This window comes from Salminus brasiliensis, chromosome 2, assembly GCF_030463535.1.
Source record: "Salminus brasiliensis chromosome 2, fSalBra1.hap2, whole genome shotgun sequence".
Taxonomy (NCBI): Eukaryota; Metazoa; Chordata; class Actinopteri; order Characiformes; family Bryconidae; genus Salminus; species Salminus brasiliensis.
In genome coordinates, this window is record NC_132879.1 from 45,750,414 (window position 1) to 45,767,114 (window position 16,701).

Sequence of the window (16,701 nt, forward strand, 5' to 3'; positions counted from 1 at the left end):
AAAATCCAGAGGAAAAACAGGTAAGTTATAATGTCCAACAACAGAAATCGGTCACTATCAGACAAAGACAAATGCGTGTCTACAGTGTTAAACTGGGTTTATCAGCATTTTGTGAGTAACCTACATGTTGTTTGGACTGGAACTTAATATACAGTACATACACAGTTCTACAAATACAGTACTGTACAAAAGTCCAAGGCATCTGAGAAAATGACATTTATGCTATTTATACTGAACAGTAAAAATGTATTATCAGATTTGTGTGCATATCTGAGATGGAGAATGTGAGAGGCGCTCATGCTTTAGGGACTGGCACGCAGATTTATTGTCAGCCATTTGTAGACTAATTCTAGAACTACTGGTGCTCAAAGGCATCTGTAACACTGGGGGAAATTAATTTCAGAGAGACATGAGATTCTTTTCATGGTGACGTGCCTTGATGTACGGGAAGATATCAAATCGGCCTGTTCGTAGCGTTTCTTTTGAGTTGCTTTTCCCGGGAAAAAAAGTGAAGATGAATGACGGCCTTGTCAAACGTACCTGCTGCATTATCTTTGTTTTCTTAGGGAACACCGGCGGGATAAAAAGGCTGACAAGCCTCCTCTCCGAACTGAACTCCAAAAAGAGATGAAAAGTAATAAGCGTGATAAACAACAGCGAACCGAGTGCTGCGATCTGGGTGGGGAGGGAACCCTATCAGGCGCTGGCAGCCAAGGCAAGGTTTTCAACAGGGCTCAGGAGAAACGGCTGATGAGAATTCTTTGCACTCCAATTAGAGTTTCTGGAAGGAGTCACTGATTCACTCTCGCTGACTGGCTGTCTGTCTTCAGCATGCTTTGCATCGAAGCTACAGCATGCATCTTCTCCCCATCTCATCTTCTAGGCTTCACAAGAAAGCAGTCATATGCTAATTAATAGGCATATGAGGTTTACATACACTCATCATAGACATGAAAGTCACTGCAATATTGGGCTTTCAATTATGGCTTTGAACTGTTCTTTATCTGGGGCAGAATGAGTGTTTTACATACAGCTTTATTAGAGGAACAAAAAAAATATTGCATGAGGGACTTTTTAGGGGGGTATCTAAAATCAATACAGGATTAAACTGATACTACCAGGATCAAACATATATATATATAGTACACTTCATATTTCAGAAAGTGTCCATTAGCAAGCTGCACCCTGCCCAGACACTTTGGTAGTGAATAGCTAGCAAGCTTCTGGCAGAATTCTGGTTAGATATTTGACCATATCCTGGTGGCATTAAATTATTTGGTTTCCCTGCAAGGACCTGAATTTTAGGCACAGTCCGCATATTTTTGGTTTCAAAACTTTGGAAACGCCATTTGAAAAGTTAGCTTAAAGTTAGTCTGTTATTCCTTTATATATTCCACAACCACTTTTGATGTGACTGTCCTCTTGGAACATCCAACAGAGTCCAAGTTTTAACTACCTGGCTGACGCTTTGAGATTATACTGTAGAGTTCCGAGGTAATTCTGCTTCTTCATTATTCTGTCGATATTGTGCAACACAACAGTTCCACTGGACGTATACAACCACAGAGCATGAAGCTACCACCACCACGCTTAACAGTTGGTGTGCTGTTCTCAGGGTTGAATGCTTCACCTCTACTCCTCCAAACTTCTTTCTTTCTTTGTCTCATCTGACCAGAAAACCTCAAGAAACCTCAACCTTCCTCAAGAAAGCTTCTTCTGTGTTTATGTGGTCTACTGCAAACTTTAGTTAACCTCAAAGATGCCTCTCAATTCATGGTGATGCAAAACTCGCTTGACAGTAGAGATAGATAACGGTATTCCAGCAGCTTTTTTTTTTCCAACCAATTTCCTCTCGGGTGACCGACTGGGTCTTCCTCCAGACCCTGAGACAGTGGCTACAGCTATAAGTTGCTCTTTTGTAGAATTGGTTGAACTGATGATTTTGGAAATGATCCAAAATGATTTTTTTAAATGGTTTTATTAGTCAGATGTGAAACAGCAGTGTAGTTGAAAAGCAGAGTGAAGAAAACAGGGTGAGAAAGGGAAGTAGAGCAAGCATACTAACCTTGAAGCCAAGCTGACGATGAGGCAGCGATCCAGTGTTAAGAGACATAAGTAAAGGGAATAAAGGAGAGAAAGAGAAAGAAGGGCAGAAAAACAGAAAGCACAAGCTAAATTAGCATCAGTAATTGGCAGCAACGTTAGGATCGGAATGGTCAGTTGACGAACACATAAGACCACTCAACATCCTGTTGACAAACAGGCCTAAAGGTAAGCACTGAAGACACATGATTTGACTGTTTTCACCACCACAGCCACACAGTCTATATATTGTGATAGACCAAGACAAGCATGCACACAGTCCTGAAGGCAGAAACACCAACATTTACATGCATTAAAATCAACATTTCTAGCTCTAGTCTGGGTGGATCCTTCTTTCGAGGATGATTTAGGCGCTCAATTAAACCTCTGGTGCCCATGTTCTTTTGTTTTCTTTTGACTGTTTCTCTCTATTTTGGGATTTTCTCCCTGGATTCCTCGTTCACATGCTCCAAGCTCCTCCACCAGTTTCGGCTCGCTCTTTCGCGACACGCATCTCCTCAGACCTCAAGATTTCAAATGCAATCCCCAGTAATTGCCGTCGCATTTGGGAATAAATATTCCAATGCCACAATTCAACCTATGCTCTTTTCATGGGTCTTTGAAAGCATGTCTCAGCACCACTGATCTGCAGCCAGAGAACTTTTCCTTTTCCTTCTCTCTCCTCTTCACTCGCACAAATACAGCCACACGCGTACACGCAGACGCAGAAAGAGAGACGGGTAATCCTGACTGAGAACATGAGCTGCGCTCCTTCAGAACAACGGCACACAACAACAGCTTCCATCTGCCACCCTAGTCTTGATTACAGGCAGAAGACGCTAACGGATGGAGAACTGTCACAGTAACTTTGCGTCAAAACCCGCGCCGAAAGTCAAACTCCGCCGTGCCAGGGAGCTGTGACAGCGCCGTCTAAAACAATGGGAGGCTTTTGAGGGAGCAGAACCTCCTGTGCGTTTTCGAGAGTATACCGCGTAGCGCTGGTAATTAGCTCTGGTTCTGAGCACTCCGGTTCCTAACTGCCAGTGTTTATTTCCGAACCCCCTTGTTTCCATCCTTATGGATGATGAACAGGGCTGAGTATTTCAAATGCAACCCTTTGTTCCTAAATCTGGTGATAGAGAAGGAGGCAGAGGCGGCTGCTTGACTTCATTTCACAGAGTCAGTTCGCATCCATCGAAAAGGCACAGCTTTGGGCTTCCCCATCTACGGCATTCCAGCAAAGAAGCTTTGATTAAATGAAGGGAGTGACATCTAGCTGCAGCCCCACAGACCAAGCCCCAGGCTGAGAAAAGTCTGGAAGGAGCCCGTAAGAAAGCTTCAATGAGCCTTTCAGAGCAATATGTAGCAATTGGAATTTAAAACAAAAAAGTTTTGAAGAAGTTCATTGAGAAGTTCATTTCATCGTGTTTTACAGTACAAATAATCTTCCTCTTTAAAACATGTAGGAAATAGTAAGTCAAATGTAACAATTTCAACACATGCTGATTGGTATCGCTTGTCTCAAGTCCCACCAAATCTATTACTGGAGTGAAATAAGACTACATCTATTTGTGACAAGCCCACAATGACCGTGTTCTGCTGAGTGGTTTAGCAGACTAATGCGCTGACACTATGGCCTGAGATTTATGAGTTCAAATCCAGGGTCACGCGGCTTCGCCATCAGCAGCCGGAGAATGAGAGAGCACATATGGTCATGCTCTCTCTTTTGGTCATGCTCGCTCTTACTTCCATTGTGATGCTGACTAGCACAAACGTCTGCTGACTATGACTATGTATCAGAGGTGAGAATCGCGGTCGTGTGCGTTTGGCTGCCTAGTAATGTTGCACTGGCGGCAGTTCGAGAAAAAAACAAGGGCGGACTTTCCATGTATAGGAGGAGGCACATGCTTGTCCTCTCCCTTCTAGTGTCGGGAGCTTTGCAAGTGGTAGGGGAAGTACTAGTTAATGGGTAGGTTAATTGGCTCAGTTAAATTTGGCTTATAAAAAAAAAAAAAAACACATGAATAAATAATAATAAAAACAAGAGTTTTGAACCGTTTTGGAAGAGCAAGACTTTGGGCTTCAGAATCGACAAATGCTTTGCATTCTAACTAAACCAGCTTTATTTATTCAATGTTTTAATAAAATTATATTTCTAACATATTGCAGTCAACTAAGACTAAACTGTCCAGACACTTTTGTATAGTTTTGACCCATTTCTTTTATTAATGGCTAGCAAAGCAGGCAAGTAGGCAGAGAAAAGTCAGTGCTCATACATCAATAAACACCTATAGGCCTTGTCCACAAGGAGACACCTGCATCACATTTATGGCATTCAGCACACTCGGAAGTGCTTACTTGTCCACTCATCCCTAGCTAGTGAACAGACAACAGTGCAAAGACACATCTTTGCTTAGAAAGATTAGAAACGTTTAAATACAAAATGTAGCATGAATACCTACATACACACACACTATACCTGAATATAAAGAAATCAAAGTAAGACAGGCAAGTGGAACGTTGTGGACGTTGGTGCCATTACAGAAAAAAAGTCTAGATGCCTGTCCAAGGATCAGATCAAGGAGGTGTTGACTTTGGAGGCTAGTGAAAAACAACATTTTGTATGTCAGTGAAATGGCACTTTGCTGTAAGTTGACAGGTCACTCTGAGAATAGAAGTCTGCGGTCCAGGAGGAACCCAGCCATTTACCCAATTAGCGTCTTTCTAATAACAGCCTTCTTATGCCTAGAGTTTATGGGGGTGCAGCTAGATACTTTAGAACGCATGCCCTCATCAAACTGGCAATAGCTCCATTAGAGCAGATCCTGGCTGGAAACTCAGAGGTAGAGAACCTTGAGAACCATCTCCCCGTGGCGCTGTTGGGATGGGGAAAAGGCCTGACTGAGGGTGAAGCTGGGTGCACTACAGTCAGTGCACCCAGTAGGCAAAAATGACCCCTATGCCTCCTTACTCTCAGGCCTAGCCTTCGCTCTTCAACTCCCTCTCCAATCCCAGTTATTCATTAGGGTTTATTTATTTATGCAAGCCAAGGTGAGCCTCCATATTTATCTCTAGTTTATTACCCCAATTATATCTGATTAAAACACAGACAGCTAGACACACTGCCACGCTCACCATAACGTCATACGGCAAAACAATGGTGCACACACACACACACACACACACACACACACACACACACACACACACACACACACACACACACACACACACACACACACACACGGCCAGCAGGTTGGAGGCAGTGTAAAATAGCAGGTGAGCTGGTATGAAACGGCAGGCCTGGATCCTCACATTCATCCAGCATGCACTAACAGCAAGAAGATCATCCCTGCAGGGACAAAATGTGCATCATTATCAGTGGTTCTGAGGAGAGTAGAGATTGCGCAAATTCAGCCCACGCTGTGATTTTGAGGGGTCAAAAAGTTGCACAGCGTGGATTTAGATCATAAAAAAATAGCCAGTATGCTGGGCCTACAATACAGCTTCAAGAAGATGTAAGTAGGCAATATGGAGAAACGTAACAATCTCAATTTTTATAACAGTTAGTACAATGTTCCATATTTCTAGGGTTTAATAAGATGGAAAGTATGAAAAAAGTGGACAATTAGTATTGCACTTCTGGATAAATGCCATAAATGTAATGTTCTCATGGGAGAGGCCTATAGATTTTGAAAACTGATAATTGACTTTTTTCCCCCCAAAGAAGCATAGCAAGCCTTGTAGATCAAGAGTGGCTTATTTTACTACAATTACTCATTCCACAACTAAAGGCAGCTGTTGCGTTTCACTGTGCAGCAGGCTCGGAAGACTTTCGCTCGTGGGCTGGGTGTTTGAAGTTCATGGTATGTCACGTTAATGTACTGAACTCTCATTATTCAACTATGCCAAGGGAAATACAATTTTCCATTCCAGGGCACCTTCTTTCTTTCTTTCTTTCTTTCTTATCTATCTCTCTCTATACACACACACACACACTTTTACACAAGCATTACACAAGCATTTACAGAGCTTGATTTCTGTGATCTGACATTAATTGGTTAATCATTTAAATTGTAGCATGTCTTGACAATAAGACAAGCACTACACAAGCATTCCATTCACAGACCTTGCTCTTAAGTGTTGATAAAACTCTCAATATGGTAAGAAAATCCAATCACAATTTATTTTCATACCATAAATCACTTATCAGAATGATTTCACATTGCCCTGTTGCTCTCCCCTACTAGCACACATGTTTATCCTGAGAGCTGTGAATGTACTGATCTGAAGAGTGAAGCATTATACTGCTGAACGCGTGAGGGGCTGTGATGGTAAGACAGAACGAACCAGTGAGGGCTGGAGTAACTGTGAAGGAGTGCACTGCTTCAGGAGGCGAGGTGCAGGGGGTCAAGTGCAGGGAGCGTGCAGTAATACGCCTTAACCACTCACTTGCCCAGGTAGTCCCACATTAGCCCCCCCATCTGCTGTGGCACAGGGCCTTTCACCTGCTGAGGCTGCGAGGAGCTCCAGGAAGGCTGTCTGTTAGTGGAGTCCCACACACACACACACACACACACACACGTATGTGTACAGAAATGGTTTCATAGAGTAGCGATAAAATGACAGACAGAAATACAACAGCCCAGGCACAAAAAGGACCAAAGCTACAAGAGGGCAAGAGTTCTTTAGCAAAAGACAGTAGAGAGAAGATGCAGATAAGCACGTGCACATACACATTACAAATACTCAAGTATCTGACTAGACATGCATACTAGTCTTTTTTTGCATGCCCACACACACACACACACACACACACACACACACACACACACACACACACACACACAACTATAATATTTGAGGTCTGTAGAGCTTCACAGCTCTGGACTTTATTCTGGGGAGCTCTGCTGTAGGTTTGTGTAGCATTTTGATTTGATCTCAAGGTCGTAAAGACCGGAACCAAAGTCACTGAGGACTGCTAAGCATGGACAGCTGGAGGAAAACAAATCTGTGTTAGTGCCGTAGCCATGGAAACCATGTCACTAAGCGACAATGCTAGCACGACGGTGGAACAAAGTTGTCGGTCACATAATGACATCTTCAGAAAAAGGGAAAATGACTAAATGACCGGAGTCTTACAAATGTTTGCACTGAACTCACTGAAGGAAGAGAGCGAGTAAAGATTTTTGAGTGAGTAAAATAAGACTCTAATTCAAAACAGCAACGGCAAATAACTCACTTAACCTCTTTTCGCCTCCTAGTAGCTATTTGCCCACCAAATGCAAGTCGTCTGGTCAGATGTTTATTGGTACTGAATTAAATCGGCCACTAGAAGGATTACAGTATCGCACTAAAAATATAAAGAATGTATCAGGCTTTTCTTCTTGATGGATACACTGTGTTTTTTTGTCCTAAATGAGCATGCAGGCATGTACAGTTTAGATTGATTATTTTCGCATTTTAAAGAGGAGTAAACATGACATTCATATTACTCTATCTGTGCAGCAATCAGCATTGCGCATCTCCACACTTTGACCCTATGATCCAACTCATCACTAAACATAACGTTCCTCTACATGTTTAGGTTCCAGTGCACGTGTTACTGACACCAGTGCAAACCGGCCTGATGGTGAAGGGCAGTCATGGCAGGCCTCCTAGCAGCCCGATGAGGAGATTGGCTGTAAATACCTTAGCGTTGACAGGGTGAGGAAATGATCTTCTTGAGACGGTCACTTTGCGTTCTGTCCCTGACATGAAACTCGGCCTTCGATTGAGATGGTACTAGGGATCACTTATCTTATACTTATCACTAATATATATATACAAAAAAACAAACGAACAAACAAAAACCACACTGCTCATTCTATTTTATTTGACTTCAGTGAATTCAAACATTTTCCTAATCCGTTAATGTGATTTTCAAATTTCAGATTTATAGCTTTCTCCCTTTTTAAAGAGATAGAAGCCTGGTCTTGTATGATTGAAATGGACTTTGCTGAAACCAATAACCTGCCAAAATTCAGTTTACTAGATGCAACCACAGGGAAACTCTCCAGCTGACACACTGTAGGAGTAAACAGGTATGTATGTAAGGCAGAAAAGTGTGCCTATGTTTGTATATGTGGGAGAAATGTGTTTACCTTTGGAAATGTGTTTGGTGAGGGGGGAGAGCCATAGAAAAGAGACCTCCGTTAACCTTGAACACACGGCCACGTATGAGTACATACCTTTCAAGCTCATTGATCCTGCGGTCCTTGTCATTTTTCTCATTCTCCATCTCTCTGAGAATTTCCAGCAGACGGTCCACTTCGGCCTGGGCCTTCCCAGCATCCTCTTTATGGCGTGCCACCTCCTGCTCGAGTGTGCTGATGCGCTCTGACAGCTCTGTGTTTGCCTGAGCCTCTACAGCTGCTGTCTGAGCCTAGACATGAAACAAAACACAGGGTTCAGAGATTAACCTCATAAAACGGTTAGGCACTATCGTGTTATGATATCCTCAGTGCTTTTTGGAAATGGAAGCCATTTGGAAAAATAAAGCTGCTCAGGATCATCGTCCAACAGTGTGGTCTCTTACAAAACAGCATTTTCTAACTGGGAATGACCGAAAGTAATCTTCAAAGCCGAACGCATCGGGCGCCTGTGGTTCCTCAGTGTCTTTTTGGACTTTTTGGACTCTTCAGTAGGATCAGAAGGGCAAGCCAATGAGTAGCAGGCTGGCACAAGTGTCTAAACAAACGCCTGGCATCCTTGCCCAAGGGTAGCCTGGGTAGTGTCACTGATGGGGCATGTGTGCGTGAGTGTCAGTGGCAAACGCCCTTCTGCACCTGCAGCCTCTGTGTCACCTCGTCCATGACATCACAACAACCCAACTGTGTGTGCGCGCTCCAGTATGCAGTGGAAACACAATTACACTGATGTCATCAAATTAATTAGGAGCTCCTTCAGCCATCACGGTCAGATACAAAAATAAATCGCTCTAATAAAAGCCGTAGTGTCCATGCCTCATTAATATAGCTGCACTTGCAAACCCAAACACAACACAAGCCAAGAGTCCTCTCTAATTCAGCCTACAGACTGTGTAGCCATCATCAAGGTCATTTGGCTCATGCCATTCGGTAACCAGTGCAGCAACAGGCACAGCAAAGGCAGGCACAGCGCAGTACAGCACAGCACTTTAGCACGAAAACGGTATTGCGCAATGTCGTCTGGGCTCGGGGTGGCCACTGCAGGCCTCGGCCTCTTCGGGCTGGCACGCCGTGAAAGGGGTCTGTTCTGTTTTATTGGGCGATATTATTTGAAGGTGACGTTTAGGCCCCTCTAATTTGCTTTTTTAATGTCTCGGCCTGAGGTTGAGGAGGTTTCCACACTGACCGCCAAGAGCACGTCGTCTGTGGGGGAGGACTTTGAGACAAGCCAGCATGTGTGTGTGTGTGAGTGTCTATGTGTGTCTATGTGCCTGCATCTGTGTAGCCTGGAGCAGGAATGATCTATCTGACATGAAAATTTATTAACTACCCATAACTGTGTAGCTATCATCAAGACCGTTTGGCTTCCTGTGTACACGGAGAGGCGGGAAGGACATCAGTTACACGGGCATGACAAAACAAAACAGCGCCAAGCACTCATGCGAAACACGCCTACGCTCGCACGCAAACGCTTGTACGAACAAACTAGCGTAAAAAGCAAAAAAAGCCTTGGAGAGAAACGGAAACACAGAGAGCACAAACAGAGGAAAAGCCAATTTACAGGAGGGAGAGAAACCGGTACAGAGAGGCAGACAGTCAGACAAGGTAGGATATGGTTTTCATAACTCTCGTTATTAACAGGGCTGTTCGAGCAGCTGTGTTTGCTCTTGGGCCCAATAGAACATGTTGGTGTTGGAACACCAGAGGGGTCCATCCACAGAGCACCATAAATAAGAGAAACACACAGAGCCCTGCTGATAGGAAACATGTTGTGTCAGTGAGGGCATGCGAGATAGCCAGCAGAGGTCCTCAATTCCCATCCTGAAGTACCACTGCAGAATTCCCCTGCTCCCAACACATCTGATCCAACTAATGAGCTAATTAACAAGCTCTTCTCAAGGTGAACAAGGTGAACAGGGGGTTTTAGAGCAGTGCTTCTCAAATCGTTTCGCAGGGACTTTCAGACGGTTCACGTTTTCACTCAAACCCAACCCTCAGTGTACAGGGATCAAGCAAAAATCTGGAGGGTCTGTAGATCCCTGAGGACTTCTTCGGGAACCACTGTGTTAGGAGTAAGGCAACAACTGCAGTGGTACTTCAGGACCAGGACTGAGAACCACTGGCATACAGTCCGGGGTTAAAAGTCTTAATTTTATATATATAAAAAAAAATTAACTATTTATATTTGAAAACCATATTTATAAGTGTGGACACAGAGCAGAAATGTATACAAAATATATATAAAAATATACATTTATATGTATTAACTAGTCGCTATATATTTACATGTAGTCACTATATATTTATATGAAATAACAGTTTTTTTTATTAAATATGTTTTTAATATAAACATTAGAGCAGTGCAGTACATATATATGCAACACATTGGTTCAACTACTGGTGTTGGCATCAGTGACACACCGCTTCGTCATCAGCAGCCGGAGTTCACAAGAGCACAACTGGCCGTGCTCTCTCCAAATGGGTAGATTGCGCCCTCTCCCCTCAACACTCTTAAATTGATGTTGACTGGCACATGTGCATCAGTTTTGGAGCGTGAACTGTTCTGATGAATGTCGGATATAGGTCACATTAAAAAGAAAGTCTGAACAGCCTAAAAATGATGGTGAGAAAATCAGACTTTGGCCTCTTTACCTGCTGTTTGAAGGCAACAAAGGGCTTTTTTTTTTGGATGGGTCCAATTTCCTCCCAGTTTAAGTGATTTCTTTCCCAGTAGCTAGGACTCTCCTTAATACACGATGCTGCCAGTACTGAGAGGATGAAGCCAGCCAACCGCATCTTTTGAATACCTGCTGAGCGAAATGCCTGGTCTGTTACATCAGCTAAAAGACACTTGCACTGGCTAACATCAAGCTTAGAGATGGGGTGGGAGAGGGCGAGCCATCCTACCAACCCAGGCAACATGGCCAGTAGCTTGTTTAACATAGCTAATGGCTTGTTTAATTCTGTTACCAGCAGACATTTAATCATTCATGCTTTTACATCAGTCTTAACAGAGAAAGTCTCTAGAGCCGGTTTAAGAAACCAGAGCTGTTCTGAGAACCATACAGAGAACCCTATTCAGCCAATACTAGCAGTCACTGTAATTCCGAGATCCTTAAAGCACTCCCTCCCAATAATTTCATATGGGTTAAGACCTGATACACATTCACAGGCAAAAGCTTCAATACTCCTGTGTGGGTGGGTGGGTAGGTGTGAGGTGCTAGGCAAAGAAGCTCTGGGGACATCTGACCGGGTCATGCAGGGTAACGTGTTGGGTGTCTGGTGTGCCTGTCTCCACGGTCCTCTACTGGTGTGTGTGTTGTAAGTGGCGAGCAGACACCTCGCTACACGAACACGCCTTCCGCTCACACAGGGCTGGCCAGGACCCCGGCCGACACTCTGTCTCGCCCAATCACAGCAGATGCCCACAGTGCTGTCAGCGAGTTATCGCTTACACGGTTTTTATACGAGACCCAGTGTGAACGGACAACGCACACCGCCAACAATTTCATTGCTCTTGGAAGTGAAGATGGTGTCTGGATATACAGACAAAGCCATGAGAAGAGAACACAGGGTAGATGTGCAACCAGAGAACGTTCCCATGGACTATTGTTTCTTCCAGGGCTGGAGGAACAAAAAGCTGTGAAAAATCACTTACCTTTCACATTAGATGTTGGAAACTACATATACAGAGGTGCTCGTGCAGACACGTGCATATATGCAGAATAGCAGATTATTTTATTAGGTTTCCCTACTTTGTAGCTACACTGAAAGGCCATTTTATTAGGTACACATCATACGGTTGCTTTTCAAAAGGGCCCTAGAGTGGAAAACTGCCCTATTTCAAGATAGTGGCACGCAGTATTACACGCCGTGGCTACCTCACCAGTAGAAAATGTTGCTTACGTTGCTTTTGAGGGCAGTTGTCCGAGACAGTCTTTGCCACAAAGTGCATAGGTACCTTTGTCTGATGCCATTAGCCAGAGAGAGTCTGTTAAATACGCTGCACAAAGAAGCGAAAGCGGGAAGTGAAAGCATGGGAAGCAAGATATCTATGCTAGGCTAAAAGCTAACCCTAGCATTTCAGATGAGGCCATTCATCTAGTCGACAGGGTCCGCTTAGACCCGCACTGGCAGTAAAAAAAAAAAATTAAATAAAAAAATTAAAAATGACTTACTAATCTTGTTGCTAAATTGTTAAAAACATCACTATGCCAATGTTTTGACTGTGTATGTTGATTCCATGCTTTGATGTTAACGAGCCAATCAGAGCAGAGCTCATCAGGAACCCACCATAAAAAGAAAATCAGACGGTTTCAATCTTAGGGCAAATAACAGGGATGTAAATACGCTTGTAAAACTGCATCTGGGCATTCAAATCATTATGCCCATCAGTATAAAAGGGATCACCATAGGACCACCACTGTTTGCAATGTTCAACTTGCGTTGGGATTATGGTATATTTTAAGGCATTAATTTAGTGCCGATAGAGAACGTTCTAGCCCTGATCTGCCCCCTAGTGGACATGACCTTTAATGCCACCAATGCTGCTGTTATGGACAATATATACACTGTGGTTAAAGCAAAAGTATTGCAGGCCCAAGTCGTCGTACAGCCATTTACTTGTGGTCAGTTTCCAAGCAAAGGAGTGCTGCTGGTACTTGATAAAATGACCAATAAGTGTGCATGAAACAAGGCAAATGAAACTAACACACTGGAAACTAAGCATATATGTACAATTATAGCCATTCTAAAAGTACTGTGGTAGCGCACACACGGCAGAGGCCCCAAACCACATGGCATAAGTGAGTGGGGCAGCTAAAACAGATGCACAGATAAAAGGCCATCACATCACAGCACATTGCAAAACCATGTTACACTGCGAGGACGTTAAACCCACTCACAACAGCGGATCACTTTGAGCATTTAGATAAGGAATAAGCTCATGCATGCAGGCCTTGAACCCCCTGGAAACCTTCAATCTCCCTCTCCATCTCTTGTACGCAGACACACACAAAACAAACTTCACATAAGCCCTAAGCTCATGCAAGCAAAGCCCCGCAACTCACACATTCATGAGATTCCTTTGCAGCCACACGCACAGAGCTAAGGGAGGATTTCCACACCGGGATGCACTTACAAGATTGGAGGGATGGCCTGACATGTGCTCAGTGTGCTTTAGGAAAGAAAGAGGGGTAAAGGGGGAAGTAGGGAGTAAGGGAAAAAAGGGGACGAGAAAGTGATGATCAAAAGAAATTAGGTTAACATTACATAGGATGTGAGACAATGGACAGAGGACAGAAGGAGGTTAGATAGTGATGGAAACATGTGACAATATTAGACAACAAATCCAACCCTGCTTATTAAATCAAACATGGCCGTCACCCGATATAGTTGCTTTAGAACAAAACTTAGTTGTAGAACAAAGGCTGGAAGCCTTCTACCCACTTCCACAGCCAGAACTAGAAAAAATTATATCCTCAGCTAATTGTACAACATGTACACTCGACCCGATTCCCTCTAAATTGCTAAAAGAAATTCTCCCAATTATAATCGGACCTCTTCTAACAATTGTAAATTCATCCCTTAGCCTTGGGCATGTACCCCAAACCTTTAAAATAGCAGTTATAAAACCTTTAATCAAAAAAACAAATCTTGATCCTAGCGTATTATCTAATTATAGACCCATCTCAAACTTAACATTCGTATCTAAGATATTAGAAAAAGCTGTGGCCCAACAACTCTGCTTATACCTGAGTAAAAATGACATGTATGAGAAATTCCAGTCTGGATTTAGACTCAATCACAGCACAGAGACAGCCCTAGTGAAGATTACGAATGATCTCCTTCTTGCCTCTGATCAAGGCTACGTATCTTTATTAGTCCTACTAGACCTTAGTGCAGCCTTTGATACAATAGATCATTTTATATTACTAGAAAGATTAGAGAAAATGGTTGGAATCACAGGGACAGCCCTATCATGGTTCCAATCATATCTAACGGGACGCTTCCAATTTGTAAAGATAAACGATTTATCTTCAAACTATGCAGAAGTAAGATATGGAGTTCCGCAAGGCTCAATTTTAGGACCACTATTATTTACATTATACATGTTACCACTGGGCTCAGTTATAAGCAGACATGGCGTTAATTTCCACTTCTATGCAGATGACACACAGCTCTATATATCAGCCAAACCTGACGATAAATTTAGATTACAGAAAATGGAGGACTGTGTAAAGGATATAAAACTCTGGATGTCACATAACTTCCTTCTCCTTAACAGTGACAAAACCGAAGTTCTCCTTTTAGGGTCCAAAAGACTCTAGAAATAAACTATCAGACTTAATGTTAGACTTGGCAGATTCTCCCATCATTCCTGGTTTAGCAGCTAAAAATCTTGGCGTCACATTCGACTCAGATTTATCATTTGAGCAACATATAGCTAATATTAGTAGAACAGCCTTTATGCAGCTTAGGAACATCTCCAAACTAAGAAACTCCTTATTACTACAAGACGCAGAAAAGCTAGTACATGCTTTTATTACCTCAAGGCTAGATTACTGTAATGCATTACTGTCAGGTTGTTCCAGCAGGAACCTCAATAAACTTCAGCTGGTGCAAAATGCTGCAGCCAGGGTCCTTACTAAAACTAGAAAATTTGACCATATCAGTCCAGTTCTATCAGCACTTCATTGGCTCCCAGTTAAATTCCGTATTGAATACAAAATTCTTTTATTAACATATAAAGCCCTACATGGCCTCGCTCCTGAGTACCTGCAGGATCTTAGTATAGTATAGTATATTACGAACCATCAAGACTACTTAGATCTCAGGGTGCTGGCCTCTTACGCGTTCCCAAAATTCAGAAAACCTCAGCAGGGGGAAGAGCCTTTTCCTATAAAGCCCCCCAGCTCTGGAATAACCTTCCAGATAATGTTCGGGACTCAGACACAGTCTCAATCTTTAAATCTAAACTGAAAACTTATATGTTTAGTTTAGCTTTTGGTAATTAATGTTTCTTAGATAAGGGCTGCAGGTCCAGGGGTTCGCGGACCCAGGGAATTGTAGTACTCTGAGATGCTGGAGCTGTCTTCTCGCTGCTTACACGCGATCACTCAGGTTTGTTGACGGTGGAGCAGATAGATGCTGGTGTTCTCAGGGTACGCCCGTGTCCGTGTTACCTTCTGGCTCTCTCCTTTTAATTATGCTGTGATAATCAGACCTGCCGGAGTCATCAGACATACCCAGATGCTGATGATCAACATTCTCTGCACTCCATAAAATTCCTCTTAGAACTAACTTCTCTCTCTTTACCTTTCCCGAGTAAATGGTCACCCAGCCCGATCTGCAGGAAGATTGCCCGCTGAGGTCCCCTCTACCTGCATCTAACCAGCTGCCACCTACCAGTCCAGCCAGCGGGTCCCCCCCCCAACCCACCACCACCCATGGCTCACCCGCCAGCCGCTGCTGCCTGTTTGGTGGCCGTGCTGAAACCTAGATGGACTCGTGCCTGTCTGACACTATTAATATCACAACTATTAACTTTCTGTTGTACCTGGTTTGGTAATTTTTATCATTAATGTTTAAAACAGTCTGGCCAGAGGAGGATGGGTCCCCCTTGTGAGTCTTGGTTCCTCCCAAGGTTTCTTACTCCAGCTCTGAGGGAGTTTTTCCTTGCCACTGTCGCCGTTGGCTTGCTCACGGGGGTCTTTGACGCTTCATGTTATTTCTTCTTTCTTCTCTGTCTCTGTTCTTTATTAAGTAATAATTATGTAAAGCTGCTTTGTGACGACAACAGTTGTAAAAAGCGCTATACAAATAAATTTGACTTGACTTGACTTGACAAGGTGTGAGCCAGAGACAGAGACGATAACGACAAAGACAGAGCACGCAGTGACATCACAGGGTTTCAATTGTGTCACATTAGGTATTGAATACTATACTATATGTATACAGTGGGGGAAAAAAAGTATTTAGTCAGTCACCAATTGTGCAAGTTCTCCTACTTAAATAGATGAGAGAGGCCTGTAATTGACATCATAGGTAGACCTCAACTATGAGAGACAAAATGAGAAAAAATATTCTGAAAATCACATGGTCTGATTTTTAAATAATTTATTTGTAAATAATGGTGGAAAATAAGTATTTGGTCACCTACAAACAAGCAAGATTTCTGGCTGTCACAGACCTGTAACTTCTTCTTTAAGAGGCTTCTCTGACAGGGGCTCCACACAAGATCTCAGCCCGTGGGGTTAAAATGATCACAAGAACGGTGAGCAAAAATCCCAGAACCACACGGGGGGACCTAGTGAATGACCTGCAGAAAGCTGGGACCAACGTTACAAAGGCTACCGTCAGTAACACACTACGCTGCCAGGGACTCAGATCTTGCAGTGCCAGGCGTGTTCCCCTGCTTAAGCCAGTACAT

At 43.2% G+C, this 16,701-nt stretch overlaps 1 protein-coding gene across 10 annotated transcripts in view; it reads right to left on the reverse strand.

Moving 5' to 3' along the window:
- The window catches only part of erc1b (ELKS/RAB6-interacting/CAST family member 1b), a 276,578-nt gene that overhangs the window by 168,874 nt on the left and 91,003 nt on the right, over positions 1–16,701 (reverse strand). For 5 of the 10 annotated variants that reach the window (XM_072672911.1, XM_072672913.1, XM_072672912.1 and 2 more), the window contains exons 11-13: positions 13,411–13,446; positions 8,313–8,506; positions 2,066–2,077 (exon numbers count right to left, since the gene is read on the reverse strand). In XM_072672911.1, the coding sequence (XP_072529012.1) occupies positions 2,066–2,077; positions 8,313–8,506; positions 13,411–13,446 (242 nt within the window). The remainder of the gene's footprint in view (positions 1–2,065; positions 2,078–8,312; positions 8,507–13,410; positions 13,447–16,701) is intronic. The other 5 variants (XM_072672915.1, XM_072672918.1, XM_072672916.1 and 2 more) reach the window with 3 other exon arrangements.